Source organism: Microtus oregoni, unplaced genomic scaffold (genome assembly GCF_018167655.1).
Source record: "Microtus oregoni isolate MIOR12 unplaced genomic scaffold, Mior012 000002F_ref0000024, whole genome shotgun sequence".
Taxonomy (NCBI): Eukaryota; Metazoa; Chordata; class Mammalia; order Rodentia; family Cricetidae; genus Microtus; species Microtus oregoni.
Genome location: NW_024543061.1, coordinates 71,606,937 through 71,631,492, shown reverse-complemented (window position 1 = coordinate 71,631,492; position 24,556 = coordinate 71,606,937). Strand labels below are relative to the sequence as shown.

The following is a 24,556-nucleotide window of genomic DNA, read 5'->3' as shown; positions in this document are numbered from 1 at the left end:
AAAAGCTCTGTCCTATGTGTGGAAGATAGGACCAAAGTACTGATGAAAGAAGTTTTTGAACTCTATGAATACAGTGACTTGAAATGAAGTGGTTATAGATCATCTAGAACTAAAGAAGATTCTTCCTAAAAGCACTGCCACAAGACCTAACACAGTGTCTGACCAAAGCACAAAAGAATAAACAAAGGGAAGAATCTGTATGAGGTATGCAATGATCTGCCTTGGGGTTTCAAATGAATACACATACAAAGAAATCCTCCCACACACATACATTCATATGCTCATGCACTTGCAGAGACCACACACACACACACACACACACACACACACACACACTCATGAACACATATTCATTTATAGAAATGTACATTCACAAATACATTTGACTTGTTGATTCTGAAGTTGAATTTTTATGTTCGGTGTGATAGATAAGTGTCTTATTTTGAAAATTTATAGGACTTCATCATTCTTGTATTTATGGTCTGGTATATATATAAAGGTTTAACTCTTCTTATGTTAATTTTTCAAATTAATACTTTTGTATTTTTGAATAGTATGTTTGGAAAGTACAGAGAGAAAATATGGCATACTAAGAAAAATGTACGCTAAAGGAATCTCATAACCACCAACCAGCACTGCAAAGAGTATTTTCAGAATGTAGGACAGAAGAGAAAAATAATTACATCCAATGGGTGACAATGAGAAAACAACACTGATAGGTCATTCTGTGGTTAAACAACAATATCTAAGAAAAAAAACATAAAATCAGCAAAATGGAAGAAATCATGACATGTCTATCAGTAATAACTTTGAATATTAATAGTATCAACTCTCCAATCAAAAGACACAGATTAGCAGTTACATTCAAAAACAGGATTTTTCATGTTGCTGCCTCCCAAAAACATCTAAACACCAAATATAAAAATTAAATTTGTATAAAATAATGGGAAAAGTATTAGGAAAGGAAACCAAGAACAAGCAGGAATTACTATCACAATCTGATAAAATAGACTTCAAATCAAAACTATTCAAAAGAGATAAAGAAGGTTATTTCATACTGACCAATGGAACCATCTATTAAGAAGATATTTCAATTCTAAATATATATGCAACAAATTCAGGCACACTTAATTTTATAAAACAACTCTTACAAGACATAAGGCATTGTATTAGTCCCAATTCATTATCGGCAAGTAACTTCAGTATGGCCTTGCCACCTAGTACACAAGTCATCCAAAAAATAAATGGACATTCTGTCTAAACAATAGGAAGAGCACATTCTTCTCTACAGCTCATAGATCTTTCACTAAAATACACCATATATTGGGACAAAAAGTAAATCTCAAACAATACTGAAAAATTAAATTTTTCCTGGTATTTTATCTGTCACAAAAGAACAAAGCTTGATATCAACAGCAATAAAAAGCCCAAAATTATACACAGCAGTGGAGATTAAATAACCCATTATTAAATGATTGCTGTATTACAGAAGAAATTTTAAAAAAGTAATTAAAAATGTCTAGAAATGAATAAAAATAAAACACAACATAATAAAATATGTAGGCTACAGTGAAGGAAATCCTAAGAGGAAAGTATTTACAAAATCAGAGAGAATTCAAATAAATAAACTCAGGATGCATATTTAGACCAGAGAAAAACAAAAACAAGAAACACCTAAGAACAGTAGTCATGGAAAATAATCAAGATTAGATAAAAATTTATATAAAAATAAATAGAAGGGCTGGAGAGATGTCTCAGTGGTTAAGAGCACTGGCTGCTCTTCCAGAGGTCCTGAGTTCGATTCCCAGCAACCACATGGTGGCTCACAACCATCTGTAATGAGATCTGGCGCCCTCCTCTGGTGTGCGGGCATACGTGAAGGCAGAATGTTATATACATAATAAATAAATATTTAAAAAAAATAAATAAATAGAAATAATCATTACAAAGAAACAACGAAGTTAAGATGATTCTGAAAATATTAACAAAATTGACAGACATTTACTCAAATAAACTAAACAGAGATAAAGAAAACTCTAGTTAATTAAATCAGAAGTGAAACAAGGATATGATAACAGACACCAATGAAGCCCAGAGGACTATAAAGATATACTCCAAAAAATACACTTCACAAATTGTAACTCTCAAAAGATATGGATAAAATTTTTAATGTCTATGAACTATCAAAGTTAAAACAAGAAGAAATAAAAATTTAAATAAGTTCATCTTTAGCAATGAGACAAAGACAACAATAGACAATCTTCAAACAAAAATTCCAAGATCTAGATAAATTCACTGAATACTTTTACCAGACATTTTAAAAGAAGAGAAACCAATGATTCTCAAACCATGCCATGAAATAGGAAGGAGAAATGATACCAACTCTTTTTAGGAAACCCATTTTACATTAATATATAAATGAGATAAATATGAAATAAAGAACTCCCCAAAGAATATAGATATAAGAATTCTCAATATAGTACTTACAAATAAAATTCAAGACTCATTTTAAAAAAAATTAGGAAAAATATCTATCTCATGAACCATCAATACGACTTTTGTGTATAGACCCAAAGAAAGCTCAATCATACCACAAGAACATGTGCTCAATATGTTCATAGCAGCACTATTCATATTAGCCAGAACCTGGAAACAACCTAGGTGCCCCTCAATTGAAGAATGGGTAAAGAAAATGTGGTGCATTTACACTATGTAGTACTACTCAGCAGTAAAAAAATAAAGACAACTTGCAATTTTCAGGTAAATGGGTGGATCTAGAAAAAAAAATATTGACTTAGGTAACCAAGACCCAGAAAGACAAATATAATATATATACACTCATAAGTGACTCTTATATATAAAGCAAAAAAAATCAGCCTACAATCCAGAACTCCAGAGAACCTAGACAACCAAGATGACCATAAGAGAGACATACATGGATCTAAATAGGAAGGAGAAAAAGATAAGATTTCCTGAGTAAATTGGTAGCATGGGGTCACGAGAGAAGATAGAAGGGAAAAGGGGAGGGAGGGGAGCTTAGAAAAATGTATAGTGCAATAAAACACATTAAAAAAAACAATAAAATAAAAATTCCACCATGAAAAAGTCAACTTCATTCCAAAGGTGCAAGGATGATTTAATATGTGTAAATCAATAAACACAGTCTACCACATAAATAGACTCATAAAGACCATATGAATGACTAATTAGATGCAGAAACAATCCAACATGCTTTTAAGAAAAAAAATTTAGAAAGTGTTGACTCTGGGACAGAATAGGAACTAAATTTATCTCAGTGTAGGTGTTGAAATATTAATTTTGACATTCTTTATAGAATGGTATGCAACTGAAACTTTCAATGTTAATTCTAGGAATTGAGACCAAAAAAACCTCTTTGCACCAGGCTTATAAAAGAGAAAAATAAATGACTTAATATAGAAATTTAAAATTAAAATAGATGATATTAATTAGTAATGCATATAGTTTTGATTTATGTGCATTTTCAAAAACCTGGTAAATCCTTAACAATGTCATAAACTTTAGTAATCTTTGCACTTGACAATGATGTAAGTGATACTTTTGTGTTTATTAAATATATGTCATAAAATATTACAGTGCTTCAAACAAAACAAAGAATGTATACTCAAAACAGCATTCACTGAGTCCAGAAGCTTTTATTAAATTTTATAATTTGTATTGATTGCATAGATTTTCCTAAGAATTTTACTTCCACAACACATTCTAGAAAAAAATTAATTTCATTCATCTTTTAAATAGCCAAATGTAATAAAAAAATAAAAATCATTTTTTATTTAAAAAAATCATTTTTTTAAAAATGATAAAAATAAAAATCATTTTTGTTCATCTAAATACCTTTAAATATTTCACATTAAAAATTTTTGGCTGTTGTTATGAGTTTCTTATCCAGGACTCCGTGTATATATGCAACTGATAAATGGGAGATGCCGATTAAGATTGTGACATGTTTTAAAAATTATATATATAAGTGTATGTTTGTATATAATTGTCAGCAACTTTATGTCATATTTTCTTTTCATAATGGAATCATAAATGATGAAAACAATAAAGAGCATCATTTGGGTTCTGGTTATACTACCTTGTATTAATAAGAAAATAGCACTATTTTATTAGTTTTATAAAAAGAATGACTATATATTATGATTTTATTAAACGTTCAGCAAAGTATGAACTGATTCAAACTAGGTAAATTTAGAAGTTTCAGAGGAGTAGCAGAAGGGAGAAAACTATGTAAGTATCCGACAAAAAATTTAATGAAAGTGCTTTCTATATAGACTGACAAAGACACTTTTGCATTGTTTCTGGAACTTCTCCACATGAAATATATATTCTTTCTTGACTGCGATGGGTTAATCTTGCTACTGGGAAAATAAAGTTGTCACTCTACATTAATTTATCACTGATAGAAAGTACATTTTGTTAAAAGTGTTATGAGACTTGAGATTTTATTGCAATTAATTCAATTAGTGGCTTCAGGAAGTAATAAATAGTTTTCCTGGTATAAGGAAGAAAACTCATTGAGTACTTTAATAAAATAGATACTGACATTTGAAAATAAATAACCATGAGTCCTGTGCTATGATATCAAAAGTTTTTCCACAATTTATTGTCTGGGCCACAATGCAGCAATCGCAGACAATGCCAGGAGAAAGTACATCTCACTTCTAAACCAGATTTGGAAAAAATACAAACAACATTCAGGAAGTCCCTTATGAACCTGAGGCTCATAGAAATGCTGACTTACTAAATGTTGATTTTGCCAATTTGGTCCAATGCTGTAATTCAACATAGACCTTGATTCTCACAAGTGTTCTTATTACCTTAGGAGACCATCTCTCAAGAACTACTACAGAAAAGGAAAAGCACATCTATGTCAAAATTATGTACAAAAGGAGCCCCTAGTTTCTATCCAAAGCACTAAATATGTTGTCAAATAGCATCAAAGCCTGTAGCAGAGATTTCTCATTTTTCTGGAATGTGACTACTTGCTATTTCCATCAATATACTTGACAAGTATGTCTTTCTGTGACTTTCTTTGCTCTGTTACTATAAAGAGTCATGATTTGCTTCCTCACAGGAACATGATACTCAGTAGGAAATTTAGGAGAACCTAAATCTTTGTTCCGCTCCAAATAAAGCTCTCTTACTCCTTTGATGTAAGAACTCTTTCTTTGGCCCTCAGTGTTTTTCTCCTTATCCTTTCCTCTCTGTAGCAGGGGATGTGCATACTAACAGCTCTACCAATGAGTTATACCATCCTCAACCAGTCCTTTGATGGCATCTAAGTTGAACCTCAGCTCAGAACAAATAACCACTAGCATAGTGTTTTATGTAGACTCCTTGATATGGAATAAAGCAAAACTGTGCTCTTATAGCATAGAGTAAGCATTATATTTATCATTGAATCATTATGTTTGTTTGCATATACATTGTCATTCTCTATACTATTTTATTTATTCTTTAAATTGTGCTTATAAATGAAAATTATGGTGATTTTTCTCTTCCTTTCTTTCTGTTTATTTGGGATTAGGGAGGGTTTTCCCAGAAGAGATCTATCACTGTTGTTACCTAAGCTGACCTCAAACCATGAAGACAAGCAATGCACCTGTCACAAAAGAACAGAGAGCACAGACTTAAAGTATGTGCCTATTGCCATCTAGTGATACTAACTTCCATGTTTAAAAGATGAAAATCAATGTTTGATTTTGTGCTTTGTATCCTTTCTGTACTTATTTCTGTGAAACAGAATGTCTGAGGATGGTTTGTTTATATAATGTAGTATTGATATGGGTGTTCAGTGTAACTCAGCACAAAATAGCTAACATCAAATCTGTGGGGAAACTCAAAAGTACAGCCATCTATTCTATACCAGTTTGGGATTGAGTACAACTTTTGTACAATTCATGGTAAAAAAAAAAAAAAATGGCTTTGCAGTCAGAGAAACTTCATCTTGATTTTCTGCTTTACCTTGCTGCTATTACTGTGTGTGGGGCCTGGGTGCCTACCTCCGTGTAGTCGGTATGCTGCTCACCTGTGTATACCCCTTGAGTACCAGAATGTGTTTGGGTTTCTGCTGTAAGATACCTGCTCTGAAGCCTTCATCAAGAGTGAACAAAGGGCAGTCGCTCATTCGTCTCCGCATTCCTGTTCCGCTGCCAGTGTCCTCGTCCTCGGAATGGCCTCGCAAAACCGCGACCCAGCTGCCGCCAGCGTCGCTGCCTTTTGCAAGGGAGCCGAGCCCAGCGGAGGTGCCGCCCGGGGCCCGGTGGGCAAGAGGCTACAACAGGAGCTGATGACCCTCATGATGTCTGGTGACAAAGGGATTTCCGCCTTCCCTGAATCAGACAACCTGTTCAAATGGGTAGGGACCATCCATGGAGCAGCCGGCACAGTATATGAAGACCTGAGGTATAAGCTCTCATTCGAGTTCCCCAGTGGCTACCCTTACAACGCACCCAGGGTGAAGTTCCTCACGCCCTGCTACCACCCCAACTTAGACACCCAGGGGAACATCTGCCTGGACATCCTCAAGGATAAGTGGTCCGCGCTGTATGATGTCAGGACCATCTTGCTGTCTATCCAGAGCCTGCTAGGAGAACCCAACATCGATAGCCCATTGAACACACACGCTGCTGAGCTCTGGAAAAACCCCACAGCATTTAAGAAGTACTTAAGAAACCTATTCAAAGCAGGTCTCCAGTCAAGAGCCCTGACACAAGATGTCCAGCTTCTCCTTGTGTCGACTTTTTTCTTAGATGGTCTGTCCTTTCCTTGATTTCTACGCTGTGGTGTTATTTTTGTTTTATTTGTCTTTTTAACTTAAGTCTGCTTAAGCCTTTACAATGTATATTAAATACACGTTGATTGTTTTTGTATAAAAAAAAGAGTGAACAAAGTATATCTGTTTAGTCTACCACTCCTCATGCTCTTATCAACTTCCCAGTCTCCTGTGACCTTCCATCTTTCCCACTGTCACACCATGAACCTCACAACCTGACACTTCTTCAAATGCAAAACAGTCTCAACGGGACAAGCAAAATACACAAAAGAGAAACTTTCATTTACCTATTAACAAATTGCAAGGGAGGCTTTTAGTCTGCCCCATCTTGTAGACAAGCTAGGACTTATGGGAGCAACTGGAGGGAACTCCATTATGACATTTCAGATTCCACTGCAAAGAATTTTTGAGGTACATTGAAGTCTTTAAGGGAAGAAGATAAAATCACTCCTTTATTGAGCATCCAGTAGATGGGACTTTTCAACACCAAATAATCGAAAACAGTTGCAGCAGAAGTCTTCTTAAAGATTGGCAGAGATGTTGAGTACAGCGGAAGGTGTCCTCCTTTCCATTGCAACTAGTGAGGTGATGCTGGGAGTTATAGGGAATGGGTTCATTGCAGTTGTGAACTGCACAGACTGTACCAGGAACAAGATGATATCTAAGATTAATTTCATTCTCACAGGCTTGGCAATTTCCAGAATCTTCCTTGTGTGGCTATTAATTTCAGAGGCATACATCAAGATATTCTCTCCAAACTTGCTGTCTTCTATTAACATCATTGAACTCATGACTTATCTATGGATCATTATCAGTCAATTGAGTTTTTGGTTTGCCACCACCCTCAGTATCTTCTATTTTATAAAGATAGTAAATTTTTCCCACTATATATTTCTCTGGTTAAAAAGAAGAATTAATAAAGTTTTCTTCCTCCTGATAGGATGCTTGCTTGTGTCATGGTTATTTACTTTCCCAGTAGCTGTTAAGATCATTAGAGATAGTAAAATGCAATACATAAACACATCCTGGCAAATCAGAATGAAGAAAAGTGAGTTAATCTTTCACTATGCCTTCACCAATGGGGGAATATTTTTATTCTTTATGATAATGTTAATTGTATGTTTTCTGTTAATCGTTTCGCTTTGGAGACACAACAAGAGGATGCAGTTGAGTGAATCAGGATTCAGAGACCTAAACACAAAAGTTCATGTGAAAGCAATAAAAGTTTTAATGTCTTTTATCATCCTTTTTGTATTGCATTTCATGGGTGTTACCATCAATATAATATGTCTGTTCATCCCAGAAAGCAACCTGTTATTCATGTTTGGTTTGACAACTGCATTCATCTATCCCTGCTGTCACTCACTTATCCTAATTCTAGCAAACAGTCAACTGAAGCAAGGCTCTGTAAGAATATTACAACAATTAAAGTGCTCTGAGAAAGGAAAGCTGCATGACAGTCTGGAAGAGAAATGAACAATCTGAAATAGTCCAGTAGAAAAAAAAAATCCCTGAAGACCCTTTTCATTTGCTCTATGTTCTTTTATTGATTTCAGCTATTCTCAAACATTGTACGAATCCTCTGAACTTCTGTGACAGCCTCTGAAGGAATCACACCCCATGGTGGGATTTCAATTTTATGTGCAGGTTCATTTGTCCGGTATGTCATCTGATTCCTTCACTTCTTCCCAAACATTTGCCGGAGGAAAACCATCAACCATAGATTATCCTCTGTAAAGAAAGACTCCATGGTGTGCCTAATATTCAAAACGAGACTTCATTGTGATTCCCTTTGCTTTCCTGGATCACTGGCACCCTTTCCCCAGGAGATCCAAAGAAAAGGAAACAAGACAGACAGTTAAAATCAACCTTGACATTTGGAACATGGAACCTTTGTGTACATTTTTTGCCCCTAACACAATGTTACCTTTATCTAGTTTGTTTGTTTGGATGCTTTTTGTTGTTTTTGTTTTTGTTTGGTTTGATTTAGGTTTTTGAGACAGGGTTTCCCTGTGTAGCCCTGGCTGTCCTGGAACTTGCTCTGCCAACCAAACTTACTTTGAATTCAAAGATCTGCCTGCCTCTGCCTCCTGAGCACCAGGATTAAAGTTGTGTGCCACCAACACCCAGCAAGTTATGTTTGTTTGTTTTTAAAGCACAAAGTTTTTATTACATTGCGTGTTTCATATAGTACTATGGTCATAATAGTGGATTTATCTCTGATAAATGGTTAGAAAAACATGAAAAAATAGATCAAAGCACTCATGAAATGGTTCTTCAGTGCTAGTGATATCAACAAACAAAATTTCAATGTCAGACACTGGCTGTCAAGTTGCTGGGCAGGGAGGAAATCCTCCATAATTCAAAAACAAAACAGCCTGTAGTAATTATTCTTGCTTACCCACTAGAACTTTATAATAAGATCTTATTGAGAAAAACAGGACAATCTTAGGTACTAGGACATGGAGACTGAGAATTTTAGTGACCTGGAAGAAAAAAGAAAAAAAAAAAAATATATATATATATATATCCCCAATGAAATAGCTAATAAAAATATCACACATATATGTGTGTATATATGTAAGTATACATATATATTTATAGAGAGAGCTGATACTATATAAAATTAAGTTATCAATTGTAAGTCAGTATTTGCATGAAGAGACAACCTATATAATGAAAGTAAATCTTTATTGTTTAGCCATATAAGATTAATATGTATAATATATAAAAGTTCAAAATACTAAATACCATCAAACCAAACAACTTAATAAGCAAATGGGCTGATAAGGTAAACAAACACCTCACTAAAAAACCCACAAATGCAAAAAGTATTTCAAAAACTGTTCAACAACCTTGGTGATACAGGAAATACAAATTAAAAATACATTGAAATTCTATCTCATCCCAGTAAGAATGACTATCATCAAAAAAAATTACAGCAAATGCTGACAGTGGCATTGGGGAAAGGGGTTCTTCTACATTGCTGATGGAAAAGTAACTTAGCTTGGCCTTTCCAGGAATCAGTGTGAATGGTCTTTACAAGCATAAGAAAAACTATCACCTTACCTATCTACAGCAGTACTGACTACACATCCCAGGATTCTAAGTCATTGTACCACAAAGACACTTAGACATTATGTCTATTGCAAGTCTATTCACATCTTCCAAGTTAAAGAACGTGCCTTGGTGTCCGTGAAAAGCAGAATAGATAAAGGAAAGGGAAATTGATTTTGTCCAACGATTAGTGAAGTATGTCATCTGCAGAAAAATGGGTACTACCGGGGCAAACAAGATCAGACTCAGAAAGACAAATGTGGAGCATTTTCTCTCTGTGTAAATCAGCAATTTAAATAGCTATCCTGCAGAATGGAGAGAAATCATCATTACCTACCCATATATCCAACATAAGATTAATATCTATAATAGATGACAACTTCAAATAGTGAATGTTGAGAAACCAAACAATTTAGATTTTACATAGAATGCATACGTAAATATATAAATGCAAGCACACACACATAAACACATACACATGACATGAAAGTAGATGGAAAATTGTTCAGGAAATTGAAAAGAAAAAGAGATATAATGGGAGTTTAAGAATGTTAAAATTGTGATTTACATGAGTGCGAATATCTTTACAAAACCTATTACTAAATACAACTATTATGCACAAATACAGCAATTTGTTACTTTGAAACTTACAATACCTACAAAGGAGCTTACATTTTAATTAAACATTAAGTCAATATTTTAGGGTAAAATGGCTCTATTTCTATGTCTAATTAGTTTTATTTGTCTGTAGACAATAAAATTATGATTATTTTCTCCTTTTCTGGATTTCCTTCTTTGTCCTTTTGGTTTTAGAGCTATGGTATTTTTTTCTTTGTATGAGTTAGCTAGCTGGTCTCAAACTCACAGATTAAAGTGGTGCAATATCTCACCCCTCAAAGAGCATTTACTGTCTTGCACAACTCACGATGATGAATTCATATTTAAAGCAAGAAATTCAGTGTGGTTCTTGTTGTTTAACTTCTGAATATGTATATCTACCACTCCTACTCTACTACTACACATGCAAAATAATCTTAAAGGTAAAAGCAAAATAAATGAAATGCAAACTGTCATTTGCCTATAAGCAAATTACTATAAGACATTTAATCTGCACACAGATTCCACCACAACATATTCTTGATGTACTGTGAAGTCTTTATTTCATGAAAAAAAGGAAAAAATCTAACAGGCAGTCAATATAGAGGACATTTGGCGAAAGGTAATCTATAGTAGATGTAACAAAAGCAACTGTGTGTATCTGCAGAAATGCAGAGTGCAACGGCAGGTGTCCTCCTTTCTGTTGCAACTGCTGAAGCTGTGCTGGGAGTTTTAGGGAACTCAGTTATTGCACTTGTGAATTGCCTGGACTGGGCCAGGAAAAAGAAGATCTCTAAGACTGGCCTCCTTCTAACTGGCTTGGCGACTACCAGGATTTGTCTTATATGGATAATATCTTTAGATGCCTATATAAAGGTCTTCTTCCCAAGTATGTATAGGTCTTACAGTCTAATTGAAAGCATCACGTACATGTGGCTTACTGTGAATTACCTGAGTGTTTGGTTTGCTGCCAGTCTCAGTATCTTCTATTTTCTGAAAATAGCAAATTTTTCCAACTATGTATTTCTCTGGTTGAAGAGGAGAACTGGTAAAGTTTTTTACTTTCTAGTGGGGTGCTTGCTAATCTCATGGCTAATCTCCTTCTCTCTCGTTGTGGACAATATGGATGGTAATAAAATGAAGCAAAGAAACAGAACCTGGGAGATCCACAAGGAGAGGAAAAAAGTAATTATTAATCATGTTTTAGTCAATGTTGGAGTCTTGTCTCTCTTTATGATTACCCTATTTACGTGTTTCTTGTTAATCGTTTCTCTTTGGAGACACAGCAGGAGGATGCAATCACATGTCTCAGGATTCCGATACCTCAACACAGAAGCGCATGTGAAAGCCATGAAAGTGTTGATTTCCTTTATTATCCTTTACACATTTTATTTCATAGGTATTTCAATAGAAATCATCTGCATTTTTATCCCAGATAACAAATTGTTGTTTATTTTCGGTTTCACAATGGCATCCATGTATCCCTGCTGTCACTCATTTATTCTAATCCTAACAAGCAATCAGATGAAGCAAAGCTCACTTAGGGTACTGAAGGGGTTAAAGTGCTGTGAGAAAGGGAAAGGTCTCAGAACCATGGGAAAGTCTGGAACAAAAACGGGTAGTCTGGAATAATAAGGAAGAAAAATCATGAAAGATCATTTTAATTTGTAAAATGTTCTTACATTGTGTTTGAGGATATGTTTTAAGTTCTTTTACATTTTAATTTATTATCCTGTGTGTGTATATACATGCATGTGTGTTTGTGTGTGACTGTGTGTGCATCATGCATATGTGTGTGTAAGAAGTGTAAGATGGGATAGATGTGCTGGTGGTATTTTTTTTTTTTTTTTTTTTTTTTGCAGACAGTATTAAAGAAAGATCTTTATAGGAATTATTGCCATTATTTCAAAGCATAATGAAAATGTAATGATTTATGGTAGACTTGTGGACACGGCTCTAGCTGAAGTTGAGTTGTTAAGCAGTTCAGACTGAGCATAAATGATATATGTTCAGTCGACAGCATCTCGGATGTCACCCAGATCAATATCCATATAGAGGGACTTCGAGACTTGGGATAGAAGTCAAGACAAAGGCATCCATATTAAAATTCATCAGAAAAAGGGTATTCTGGGTGACCCTTACCAAATGGAGCAGGTGCATATCTTAAATTTTTGTTCAGGCCATCTAGAATTTTCATATCCTCTGAAGGCAGCTCAAATTCAAATACCTGTAAATTCTCTTTTATCTCATTCTCTTTGTAACTCTGGGCAAGGACCACGATTCCACGTTGAAGATGGTAACGAAGAGCAATCCGGCCCAGATTGCTGGTGGTATTTTTAACATGGACAAATCAAGGAGTTGGTTATCTCCTTCCACCTTGATACAAGGTCTCTATTTTAATGCTGTCACATTAATGCTTCTGGTTAGTTGAGTTAAGAGCTTTTAGTCAGTTCACCAATCTACACCTCATTTCTTACATTAGTTATGGGATTATAGGTGCATGGTAATGCATTAAACTTTTTTAATACAGGTTCCATGGATTGAACTCAGGTCACATGGTTTACACAGCAATTATTTTACCCAAGGAGATTATCTTGCTGGACCCATTGGTTTTTAATTGTTGTTTTAAACTTTATTGAAATCTTCTGCAGCTGTTCTGTGTATCTTGGAATCTCACTCCAAGGGTGGGATTTTAATATCATGTGAAAATTTGAATGCTCAGTCAGCCTTCTACTCTACCTTTCATTCCCATGCACTTGGCAGAGGAAAAAAACTTCAACCTGCAGACTGTGCTGTGTAAAGTTATACAGTTAGAATAAATGTCTTAAGCAAGATTTCATCGTGATTAATCTGACTTCCCTAGAAGGACTCACGAAGAAAGGAACCAAGCCAGACTGTTGTGGTCACTCTTGACATTTCCTACATGGAATTGAAAAACAAAGAAAGTGTTTCCTTTGTGTTCAATTTTTACCACTTACAGTTACTTTTATTTATCCATTAAATTCCAACGTGCTTGTTACTGGTGGATAGTTGAAACAAAAATGTTTAAATGATTAGATGTGGCCCGGTGACAAATAGCTAGAGAAGCAAAGACAATCTGTGGAAGAAAGGATGAAAGCAACAATGAAAGAAATCTTCATATTATTCAACACCAGTTATTTGAAATGAAGCAGTCAGTGATCAATTAATGCTGAGGAGAAATTCTACTGGAGAACACATTCAAAGGTACAGTGACCTAAGCAGAAGAGTGGACCAAGTCCAGGACCTGTGTAGAGTAATAATTGTCCTTTTAAGGCTTGGAAACAAGTATATACATATGTACATTCATGTAAGCAGAAGAGTGGACCAAGTCCAGGACCTGTGGTGTGGGAATGTCATATATCAATCTGTTGATTTCATTGGTTAAGTAATAAACAAGCTGCTTGGCCTCATAGCTTAGAACATAGGTGGGCTGAGTAAACAAAACAGAATGCTGGGAGAAAGAAGCCAAGTCAGGCAGAGTCCCCATGATTCTCCCACTCCAGAAACATGCAGGTTAAGATCATTCCTGGTAAGCCAGCTCGTGGGCTATAGCAGATTATTAGAAATGGGCTAGTCCATGTGCGAGAGCTAGCCTAGAAGAGGCTAGATAGTAATGGGCCAAGCGGTGTTTAAAAGAATACAGTTTCTGTGTAATTATTTCGGGTAAAGCTAGCCGTGGGGGCGGCCGGGTGCCAGGGACGCAGCCTGCCGCTCCTAATTCAACAGACCTGTGTAGAATAATAAATGTCCTTTTAAGGCTTAGAAACAAATATATACATATGTACATTCATGTACAGAAACCTACAGGCATATTTGAAAGGTTGATTTCTCAATAATAAATATTCAACCTTTAGTAGCTATTTTTGAAGACTTACTCTGACAGATACAAAATGGTTATCACTGAAGAAGCCTTGATATAACAGACACATTCTCATAGAAAACAAATAGAATGTAATGACAAATATTTGTATTTATATTTTGTAACAAAAATTCCTGGAAGGTACTGAGCAAATAGCCTAGGTCTCTTTTAGGAAGAAGAGGTGTCACTAAGAAGAAGATGGTTTATTTTATAAATAAATACACCATATATTATAAATATAATACAGATTAATGGAGATAGGTTAAATTAAGATGTAAGAGTTATCCAATAAAAAGCTAGAGTTAATGGACCAAGCAGTGATTTAAATAATACAGTATCTGAGTGATTATTTCAGGAGTCTGGGAAGCTGGGAAACAAAGACGCAGCCTTCATACAACAAACTGGCACCAACGTGGCTAGCTAAATCTACTTAAAATCTCAGAAGACTTGGAAAGGAATTCTAGATACTAAAAAACAAAGTTTAGCCACATTTAATTTTCCAAATGGGCTTGGCTTGCTGGCAGCATGCTATGACTTCTTTAACCTATCTCCATTAAACAAGCCAGTGGGGGTCTCCCATCATTAGACCCCACTGCCTATAATGTAGTATGTTTATCTCATGAAAGCATCATTAACTCATACTATGCCAGATATCAGAGAGTGATTGCTGTAGCAAACATGTAAGGGGCCACCAAACGCAAAAGACATTTCAGGGACTGTACTCTTGTAGCATTTCTTAAACAGGATTGGCCCATCAAAGAGTTTCCATACCTGGAATAGTTCCATTTCCTCCGTTATTGAGGACCTCAGAAAACAAATCTAAACATTAAGGAGAGTTTGTCTGCTTTTGTAATTTTCTCCTAATTTCTGGATTTAGGCATCTGACAGTACCTGACCTTAAGAATTTTGATAATATTTAAGTGTAGATAACTTGGTTATAACTAAATTTCTCTAATTTTTAACTCCTATAAGACTTATTCACATATTCGGAAACATACGTAAGCTTTTAGGTTCTGTCCTTTTCATTTCTACTTTGAATATAGATTCACATGAAGACAAAATTGCCATCAATTTTCCTCATTTTAATTCACTTTCCTCTTTCCTTAACCTTCTCTGTCACAAATATAGCTTGCCTTTATAATTATTTTCTCTCTTGTTTTTCTTCAAAACAAATCTTTTATATTTAATAAAACTCAGAAAGCCTTATCTAAAACATAAACAAAACCAGTAAAATTCCTGGAGACATAATTATCTTAACAGAAAATTTATATCAACCAGTTTGTTAACACTTTAAGTCATATTATATAAGTAAGATACCTTTGAAATGACCTTGGTTAAAAAAAAAAAGCTTGATTCTTTTATGATTTGGACTCATAAGATTACCAAAGCAGGATAATGTTTTGTGTTATATGTCTTCATCTTGTTACTGTCTCTTTTCTATAAAATTAAATGCATACCTTTGTAAGTAAGCATATTAGTTATTTAAGGTTAAATACAGTTAAAAGACAAGGAGAATTGTTATCTTCACAGTCCTTGGAATAGCAACCATAACATTCTAGACCTTGACATCAAGGAAAGCCTATAGACACAATTAAGAGAACTGTTAGATAGATAATACTTCTATCAGAGTTATTTGATTATATGTACTTTACGTCCTCTGTTTTTTTCCTGTTTAAATTCAACTTTCATATTAGTGTCCCAAAGATGGTTTTGTGACCATCAAACCCTTCTATTTGTTAACTGGTTAGAGTACCTAAAGCTCAGAACAGTTTTTCTCTTCAAGGTTTCAGATTACATGAGCACTCACTGAGAAGTCAATTTGATACTAAATAATAAAGAATTTTAGTACATGTAATATGTATACATATATAGTCATACATTCTTTTTATTATGATTACTTTAAAAGATACCAATTCAAATTCCCACTCCCTTCTCTCCTCCCATTCCCTCCACACACCGTCCTGCCCCACCCCCCTCTAATCCTAATGGAAGGTAAGGCACTTTGATTTGTGGAAAGTCCAAGGCTGAGCAAGGTATACATCCAAAGAGAATAGGATCCCAAAAAGCCAGTACATGTAGTAGAGACAAATCCCAGTGCCACTGTCAGTGGCCCCTCAGTCTTCCCCAACTGTCAACCACATTTGGAGGGACTAGTTTGATCCTATGTAGTTCATTCACAGTACAGTTGGAGTTGGTGAGCTCCCATTAGCTTAGGCAAACTCTCAGTGGATGAACCTCTCATGGTCTTGACTTCTTTGCTCATATTCTCACTCCTTTCAGTTTTCAGCTGGACTTTGGGAGGTCAGTCCAGTGCTCCAATATTAGTCTCTGCCTCTGTTTCCATCTGGTGTTGGATGAAGGTTCTATGGTGATATTTAAGATAATCATCAGTCTGACTACAGGGGCAAGGCCAGTTTGGGCACCCTCTCCTCTATTGCTTAGGGTCTTATCTGGGGTCATCCTTGTGGATTCCTGGGAATTTTTTTACAGCCAAATTTCTTGCTAACCCCATAATGGCTCCCTCAATCTAGATATATATTTCCTTCCTCTCATATCTGTTCTTCCTCCATTTTGACTATTCCATTCCCTCAAGTTCTCCTCAACCCTCCCCTTCTTCCCTCCTCTTCTTCTTCTCCCCTTCCTTCTACCCACTGCTTCCATGCTACCAATTTTGTCAGGCAATCTTTCTATTTCCAATCTCCAGGTGGGTATATATATATATGATTTTCTTTGGGTTCACCTTATTACTTAGCTTCTCTAGGATCATGGAGTATAGGCTCAATGTCCTTTATTTATGACTAGTATTCACTTATGAGTGAGTACGTACCATATTCATTATTTTGGGTCTAGGTTACCTCACTCAGGATAATGTTTTCTAATTCCATCCATTTGCATGCAAAATTCAAGATGTCATTGTTTTTTACTGCTGAGTAGTACTCTAATGTGTAAATGTGCCACACTTTCTTAATCCATTCTTCAGTTGAGGGGCATCTAGATTGTTTCCAGGTTCTGGCTATTACAAACAATGCTGCTGTGAGCATAGTTTAACAAATACTTTTGTAGTATAACTGAGCATCTTTTGGGTATATTCCCAAGAGTGGTATTGCTCAATTCAGAGGTAGGTTGATTCCCAATTTTCTGAGAAACCGCCATAATAATTCTATAGTGGTTGCACAAGTTTGCATTCCTACCAGTAATGGATGAGTGCTTGCATAACTGGATGTCAACATGTAGAAGACATGTAGAAGAGTGAAAATGGGTCCATATCTATCATCATGCACAAAACTCAAGTCCAAATGGATTAAAGACTTCAATATAAATCTACCCACACTGAACCTGATAGAAGAGAAAGTAGGAAGTAGCCTTCAATGCATGGGCACAGGAGAACACTTCCTAAATATAACTCCAGTAGCACAGACATTGAGAACGACAATAAACAAATGGAACCTTCTGAAGCTGAAAAGCTTCTGTAAAGCAAAGGGCACAGTCAATAAGACAAAAGGCAAACTACTGAATGGGAAAAGATATTCACCAACCCCTCATCAGACAAAGGACTGATCTCCAAAATATATAAAGAACTCAAGAAAATAGACAGTAAAATTCTAAATAAACCAATTTTAAAAATGGGGTACTGAACTAAACAGAGAATTCTCAGCAGAGGAATTTCAAATAGCCAAAAGATACTTAAGGAAATGTTCAACTTCCTTAGCTTTCAGGGAAATGCAAATCAAAACAACTCTGAGATACCATCTTACACCTGTCAGAATGGCTAAGATCAGAAACACTAACGTCATACATTCTCAAGACCCAAATGTATGTAACTACTTTATATATATATATATATATATATATATATATATATATATATCTCACATATCAATTTAAATCAACCTTTGATTTATTTCTCCTATACCACTTCACGATTATCAATCCCAAATCTGAACATTAAGAGGTATGACTTTTTATTAGAAAATGAACATCTTTAGCACAGAGACATAGGGTCTAAATTGACTGATAATAACTCAAGCAAATAACCAGTAAAAGAGAAAGATAAAATGTGAAAATAGCCATGAAGACTTATGTCAGTATCTTTTCCATTTTAGATCTAAATAATAGATCAGTGTCCATACTGAAGGAAGTACCATCCTCACCCTAACTGTTTACTCTTTTAAATTTATATTGGGGCTAAAGTATGTTTCCCATGTTTGCTTTAAAAACATGGTAAGGTAAAGGAGTAACAGGAACATAGACTCCTAGGTTATCATCATCTATCTGCCAAGTGACATTTTGGGAGACAGTTCCCTTCCTCAGGGAGTTCCCTCAGGGCCATAACCATGCCTTCAGTCATCATCAAAGTATAGAAGTCTCTGTTTCCTTCAAGTACCACAGGATCAAAAGTCATCCCATTCAGTGCTGTCTGAATAAATAGATACAGGATCTGGATTTTTTTAACCTCTCCTAAAATTGAAACACATGAATTAATTGTACATTCAATTATTTGGGCTTTGAAAGTATGGAAGTTATATAGAAGCCCATCTCAAAACATTATCTAGTGCATATCTGGATAGGATAGTATTAACAACATGTGCCTTTAGTGAATGGGGGAGTAATTTTAATATCTACATTGATAAAGAATATTAAAATATGTAGTTTTAAATGTTTGTTACCAAAATGTCCAGAAGGAAGGAGCATAGTAGAAAGATAGTAAGAGAGGAGAGTTAACTCATCTCCATGTCCACTCCAGTCCTCTTCAAATCTCTGTGGTATCTCCGAATTATATGTGTCCTTTGAGTGTGGTGGATCTTCCCTTGCCCCTAGTGAACTTGACCCAGAGAGTTAAGGCTGCTGGATTGGCCATAGTCATCCATTAACTTCTGGGTACTTCGTCTCACACAGAGAATAAGGAAATATAGTTGTAGATTGAACAGAACAAATCACATGTATTAGAGAAATTCTTGAGCAAGAAGGAGTGCCCCCAGAGAAAGATACTACCTTGATGTTCAACCCAGAGGCCTCCTATGAGACTTAAGTTTGGAACTGGGTAGAGATTGATGTCATCTTTATTGGACTGATCATTCTTTTAATGTATTCTCTGAGAGTCAAGTCTTCCACACTTCCTTTACAAAATTCCTCAGTCTAATTGGAGAGGTGACTGACTGTGCATTGCTCCTCCAGTCAAGGAAGTGATCACTTTTGTTCAGTCTCTTACTCAAACTATTCTGTTCATTTAGTAGGCTATTAACTACCATTTCTTATTCATCTGTTACGGTACTGTCTCCTAATTTGCAGCAGATCCTCTCTTATATCAAACAAAGAACTGTCTCATTTTGATATTTAAAAGATGAAATAAAATATTAGTTTTGTATTTTATATTTTATTATTTTATATATTTATGTGTAAATACATGACACCCTCATTTCATAATTCAGCATATTAAAATGCAAAATAGTCTCAGAGGGACAAGTAAAATCCATGAAATAGAACCTTCAATTTGCATATTAACAAATCACAAGAACGTATTTACTCTGCTCACATTCTGTAGACTAGGTAAATCTTACAGTAGCCACAAAAGTGAACACTATAATTACATTTCTCGTTTTACCACAACACATTCCTGAAGAACTTTGAAGTCTTTATTTAAGGAAAGAAGATAAAAATCACTTCTACATCAAATAAACCCTACTTGCAACAATTCTGCAGCAGGTAACCAACACTAGTTACAACAGAAGTCTTGGAGATTGACAGAAATGCTGAGTGCAATGGAAGGCATCCTCCTTTTTGTTGCTACTACTGAGGCTGTGATGGGAGTTTTAGGGAGCTCATTTATTGCACTTGTAAACTGTACACACTGGATCAGGAGCAAGAAGCTCTCTAAAATTGATTTTATTCTCACTGGCTTGGCATTCTCCAGGATCTTTACCATATGGTTAATAACTTTAGATGCATACTCAAAGGTTTTATTTCAGAATATCTTTATGACTAGTGATCTAAGTAAATGCATATATTACATATGGGTAATTATTATCTACCTGAACATCTGGCTTGCCACCAGTCTCAGCATCTTCTATCTCCTGAAGATAGCAAATTTTTCCCACTCCATTTTTCTATGGCTAAAGAGGAGAACTGATAAAGTTTTTGCCTTTCTAACAGGATGCTTAATTATAATGTGGCTAACTTCCTTTCCACTAGCTGCAAAGGTGATTAAAGATGTTAAAATGAGTAACACATCTGGGCTGATCCACCTGGAGAAGAGCGAGTTACTTATAAGCTGTATTTTTGCCAATATGGGAGTCATTTCCCTCTTTGTGATGGCCCTGACTGCATGTTTTCTGTTAATTATTTCCCTTTGGAGACACACCAGGAGGATGCTATCACATGACTCAAGATTCTGGGACCACAACAGAGAAGCTCATGTGAAAGCCATGAAAGTTTTAATTTCATTTATCATACTCTTTATCTTACATTTTATGGGTTTTTTCATAGAAACATTATGCTTGTTTCTCACAGAAAACAAACTTCTGTTTATTTTTGGTTTCACAATGGCATCCATGTATCCCTGGTGCCACTCGTTTATTCTAATTCTAACAAACAGGCAGCTGAAGCAAGCCTTGATGAGGGTACTGAAGAGATTAAAGTGCTGTGAGACTTAACAGAAAAATGATGGGTCTGGCACAGTCCTACAAGGGACTCCCCAAAGCCATTTTCCATCCTAACTAATCTCACACACTGCCTTTTACTTGTGCAGTTCATTTAACATGTAATGAATAATTAAGAAATACAGGTAGAGAGTCATCTATAATAGTCAAGATTATAGTCATGTTACTTAGATTTTCTAGATATACAGAGATGTATTTCAGATGGATAAGTATTCTGCAAATATTTCCGATACCTTCAGAATATGGCATTTAAAATGTTTTCATAACTTAGAACTTTTCATGACGATGAGACACGTCTGCTCCTGGCAGCACAAGCTACTTCAAGAGGAGGATGGGCATCAAAGAGGCTCCTTATGGAGTTGGTTAGCCATTTAAGCAAGAAATTGCTCTTGCCTGGACTGCTTAACTGGACATGCAGAACCCACAAAGAAATGACTGCTGAACTTGCCTGAAGGTGAGATCCATCAGGATTCCTGATTCACAATAGAGTCTGCTAAACGTTCTGCAGGACACAGAAGAAAAAGGGTATGACAAACTGCCAATCTAGGCAGAACTGTCTTTGAAATTTCCTGCTTCGTGGACACGTCTGCTGGATACTATGGGCCTGTAGGCTGAAGATGGATACCCCAATGGTACAAAAGAACTTTGAGTGACTCTCCAGGCAACAAGATGTCTCTGTAAATTCTAGAGTTTTAGAAGTTTTTTACAATACACTTCTTGTTTACTTAGGTAATATTATATCCTTCTGAAGTATTTGATGGAGTTGAAGAGTATATAGTAATAATATAGTTTTCCTTAGTTATAGTAAGATATAAAGTAGATATAATATTGTAACTGCAATTCTTGCTTGATACCTGTTTTGTTATATGTAATTTTACTGTGTTAAAGTTAAAACCCTTCTTTTTGTTTAAACAGAAAAGGAGAAATAGTGTGGGAGGTTCTTCTGTCTATGTGCTGCTATTATTGGCTAAGGAATAAAGAGACTGCATTGGCCTGTTAATAGGGCAAAATTAGGTAGGTGGAAAAACTGGACTGAATGCTGGGAGAAAGGAGGCAGCGTCAGAGAGATGCCATGGAACCACCAGAGTCAGACATGCCGAATCTTTTTTGGTAAGCCATTGCCATGTGGCAGTATACAGATGAATAGAAATGGATTAAATTGGTATAAGATTAGCCAATAAGAAGTTAGAGCTAATGGGTCAAGCAGTGTTTGAATTAATAAAATTTTTGTGTGATTATTTCTGTTCTGGGCAGCCGGGTTGACAGGATGAACAAGCAGCCCCTGCAAAGAGAAATACTTTGGTGTCTTGGCAAAATGTTCTTATAAAGAATATACATAAAATGTCATTATATAAGCATACCCTATCTGACATAATTAAAATATTCTTATTCTCCATTCCTACCACACTGATTCTCTCAAATAAGGATTTATAATTTATACATTTCCTTGCAAGTGGACAAGGCTAACTTAAAGAGTGACCAGTAACTTGATAAATCTATTTTCTTTTTTAATAAGTACAAGTTGATTGAATATCTTAGGTCTTTACTAAACTTGAGCCAACAAAAACCTCACAAGCTATCCATCTCTGGTAGAATAGACACAGTACAGTGTATGACAAGGCAACCTAAAACACACTTGGCACATCCATGAGAATGACACCTCTCTTTGAAGTGAAATAGATCAAATTTTGCTTTAACACCAATATATGGTGAGGTAATATTGCTTTGTTATTTTTTTCAATTTTATAGGGTTTTTAAAAAGGTCAAAGTTGAGAAGAGACTATGTTGACCCTGGCTTTCATTATTGTCTTTGGGTGATAAGTTGTGCAGTAGAATATTGTTCACTTTGAATTTAATCTTTGAAAAAGCAAATTTCTCATTTGCATGCTTGATTTTAGTTTTCCATTTTCTGAAAGGGATAAAACTGCTGCTGCCAAGCTTTTCTGTGGATCTGCTGATCTTAAAATATTAGAAATGCTTATAGTTCTCACTGATAAATGTTCACTGCAATAAATACCTTATGGAAAAGCATTTATGATTAAACAGAAAACCCTTTTAAAAACCCACAGTATCTTAATATATAGCTTAATATTGTACCTCAAAGTGTTAGCCAAAAAAGAACAAACTAAAGACAACTCTGTAAATACAATAAAATAATAGATTGATTTAAAAAGAACCTTCATCTGGCGATAGATGGAGATAGAGACAGAGACCCACACTGGAGCACTGGACTGAGCTCCCAAGGTCCCAAAGAGGAGCAGAAGGAGGAAGAACATGAGCAAGGAAGTCAGGACCACGAGGGGTGCACCCACCCACTGAGACAGTGGGGCTGATCTATTGGGAGCTCACCAAGGCCAGCTGGACTGGGACTGAAAAAGCATGGGATAAAACCCGACTCTCTGAACACGGCGGACATTGAGGGCTGATGAGAAGCCAAGGACAATGGCACTGGGTTTTTTTTTTTTTTTTTTGGTTTTTCGAGACAGGGTTTCGCTGTGGCTTTGGAGCCTACTCCATGTACTGGCTTTGTGGGAGCCTAACCAGTTTGGATGCTCACCTTCCTAGACCTGGATGGAGTGGGGAGGACCTTGGACTTTCCACAGGGCGGGGAACCCTGACTGCTCTTTGGACTGGAGAGGGAGGGGGAGAGGAGTGGGGGGAGGAGGAGAGGAGTGGGGGAAGGAGGAGGGAAATGGGAGGCTGGGAGGAAGCAGAATTTTTTTTTCAATAAAAAAAATAAAAAATAAATAAAAAGTAATGAACTAGTAAAATATTTCAAAGAATCAATAAAACAAAGAGTTGTTTCTTTGAAAACATAAAAAATATTGGCAAATGCTTAGACCAACAAAATTAGAGAAGATTAACAAATTAAGAAAACTAAATATAAGAAGGGAAACTTTGGAACAGATGCCAGTGAAATTTGTAGTATCATCAGGCATGCTTTGAAAAACTATACTCCAATAAACTAGAAAATCTAAAGTGAATGGATGTTTCTAAACACACATGACATAACAAAATTAGATCAAGAGACTATAAAACATTTAAACAAGTCTATAAAAAGCAATGAGATTGAAACGGTAATAAGAAGCCTCTTGACTAACAAAAAACTAAAACCAGATATATTCACTGTAAAAGTGTATAAGACATTTAAATAAATTACAGTACTCCTTAAGCTATTCCATAAAACAAAAATAGAAATAATGTTACCAAACTAATTTTACACAGCGAGTATTACAAAAGTACCAAGATAGAATAAGGATACACAAGATTGAAGTTTGAAAGATGATATCTCTGATAAACTTGGATGTTAAAGCTCTCAATAAAATATTTGCATTTGCGGGCTGGAAAGATCACTCAGTGGTTAAGGGCACTGACTTCTCTTACAGAAGTCCTGAGTTCAATTCCCAACAACCACAAGGTTATAGTGATGTTTCATTTGTATTTAATAAATAAAGCTTGCATGAAAATCAGAGTCTAAAACAGCCTCACTGGTCAGCAATACAGACCAGGCAGTGGTGGCACACACCTTTAATCTCAGTAGCCACACTA

At 35.5% G+C, this 24,556-nt stretch overlaps 3 protein-coding genes and 1 pseudogene across 3 annotated transcripts; all 4 read left to right on the top strand.

Annotated features, from left to right (window-relative positions):
- Positions 1-6,214: 6,214 nt before the first annotated feature.
- LOC121443241 lies at positions 6,215-6,752 on the top strand (annotated as a pseudogene).
- Positions 6,753-7,354: 602 nt separating this feature from the next.
- On the top strand, positions 7,355-8,293 carry LOC121436513 (taste receptor type 2 member 114-like). Its single transcript, XM_041636486.1, has one exon. It carries the CDS (start codon positions 7,355-7,357, stop codon positions 8,291-8,293), a length of 939 nt encoding a protein of 312 aa, XP_041492420.1.
- Positions 8,294-11,140: 2,847 nt separating this feature from the next.
- Positions 11,141-12,103, top strand: LOC121436505 (taste receptor type 2 member 105-like). The gene has a single exon (XM_041636476.1). It carries the CDS (start codon positions 11,141-11,143, stop codon positions 12,101-12,103), a length of 963 nt encoding a protein of 320 aa, XP_041492410.1.
- A 7,995-nt stretch (positions 12,104-20,098) lies between these two features.
- On the top strand, positions 20,099-21,001 carry LOC121465840 (taste receptor type 2 member 104-like). Its single transcript, XM_041679251.1, has one exon. The coding sequence runs from the start codon at positions 20,099-20,101 to the stop codon at positions 20,999-21,001; it is 903 nt and encodes a 300-aa protein (XP_041535185.1).
- The last annotated feature ends 3,555 nt before the right edge of the window (positions 21,002-24,556 follow it).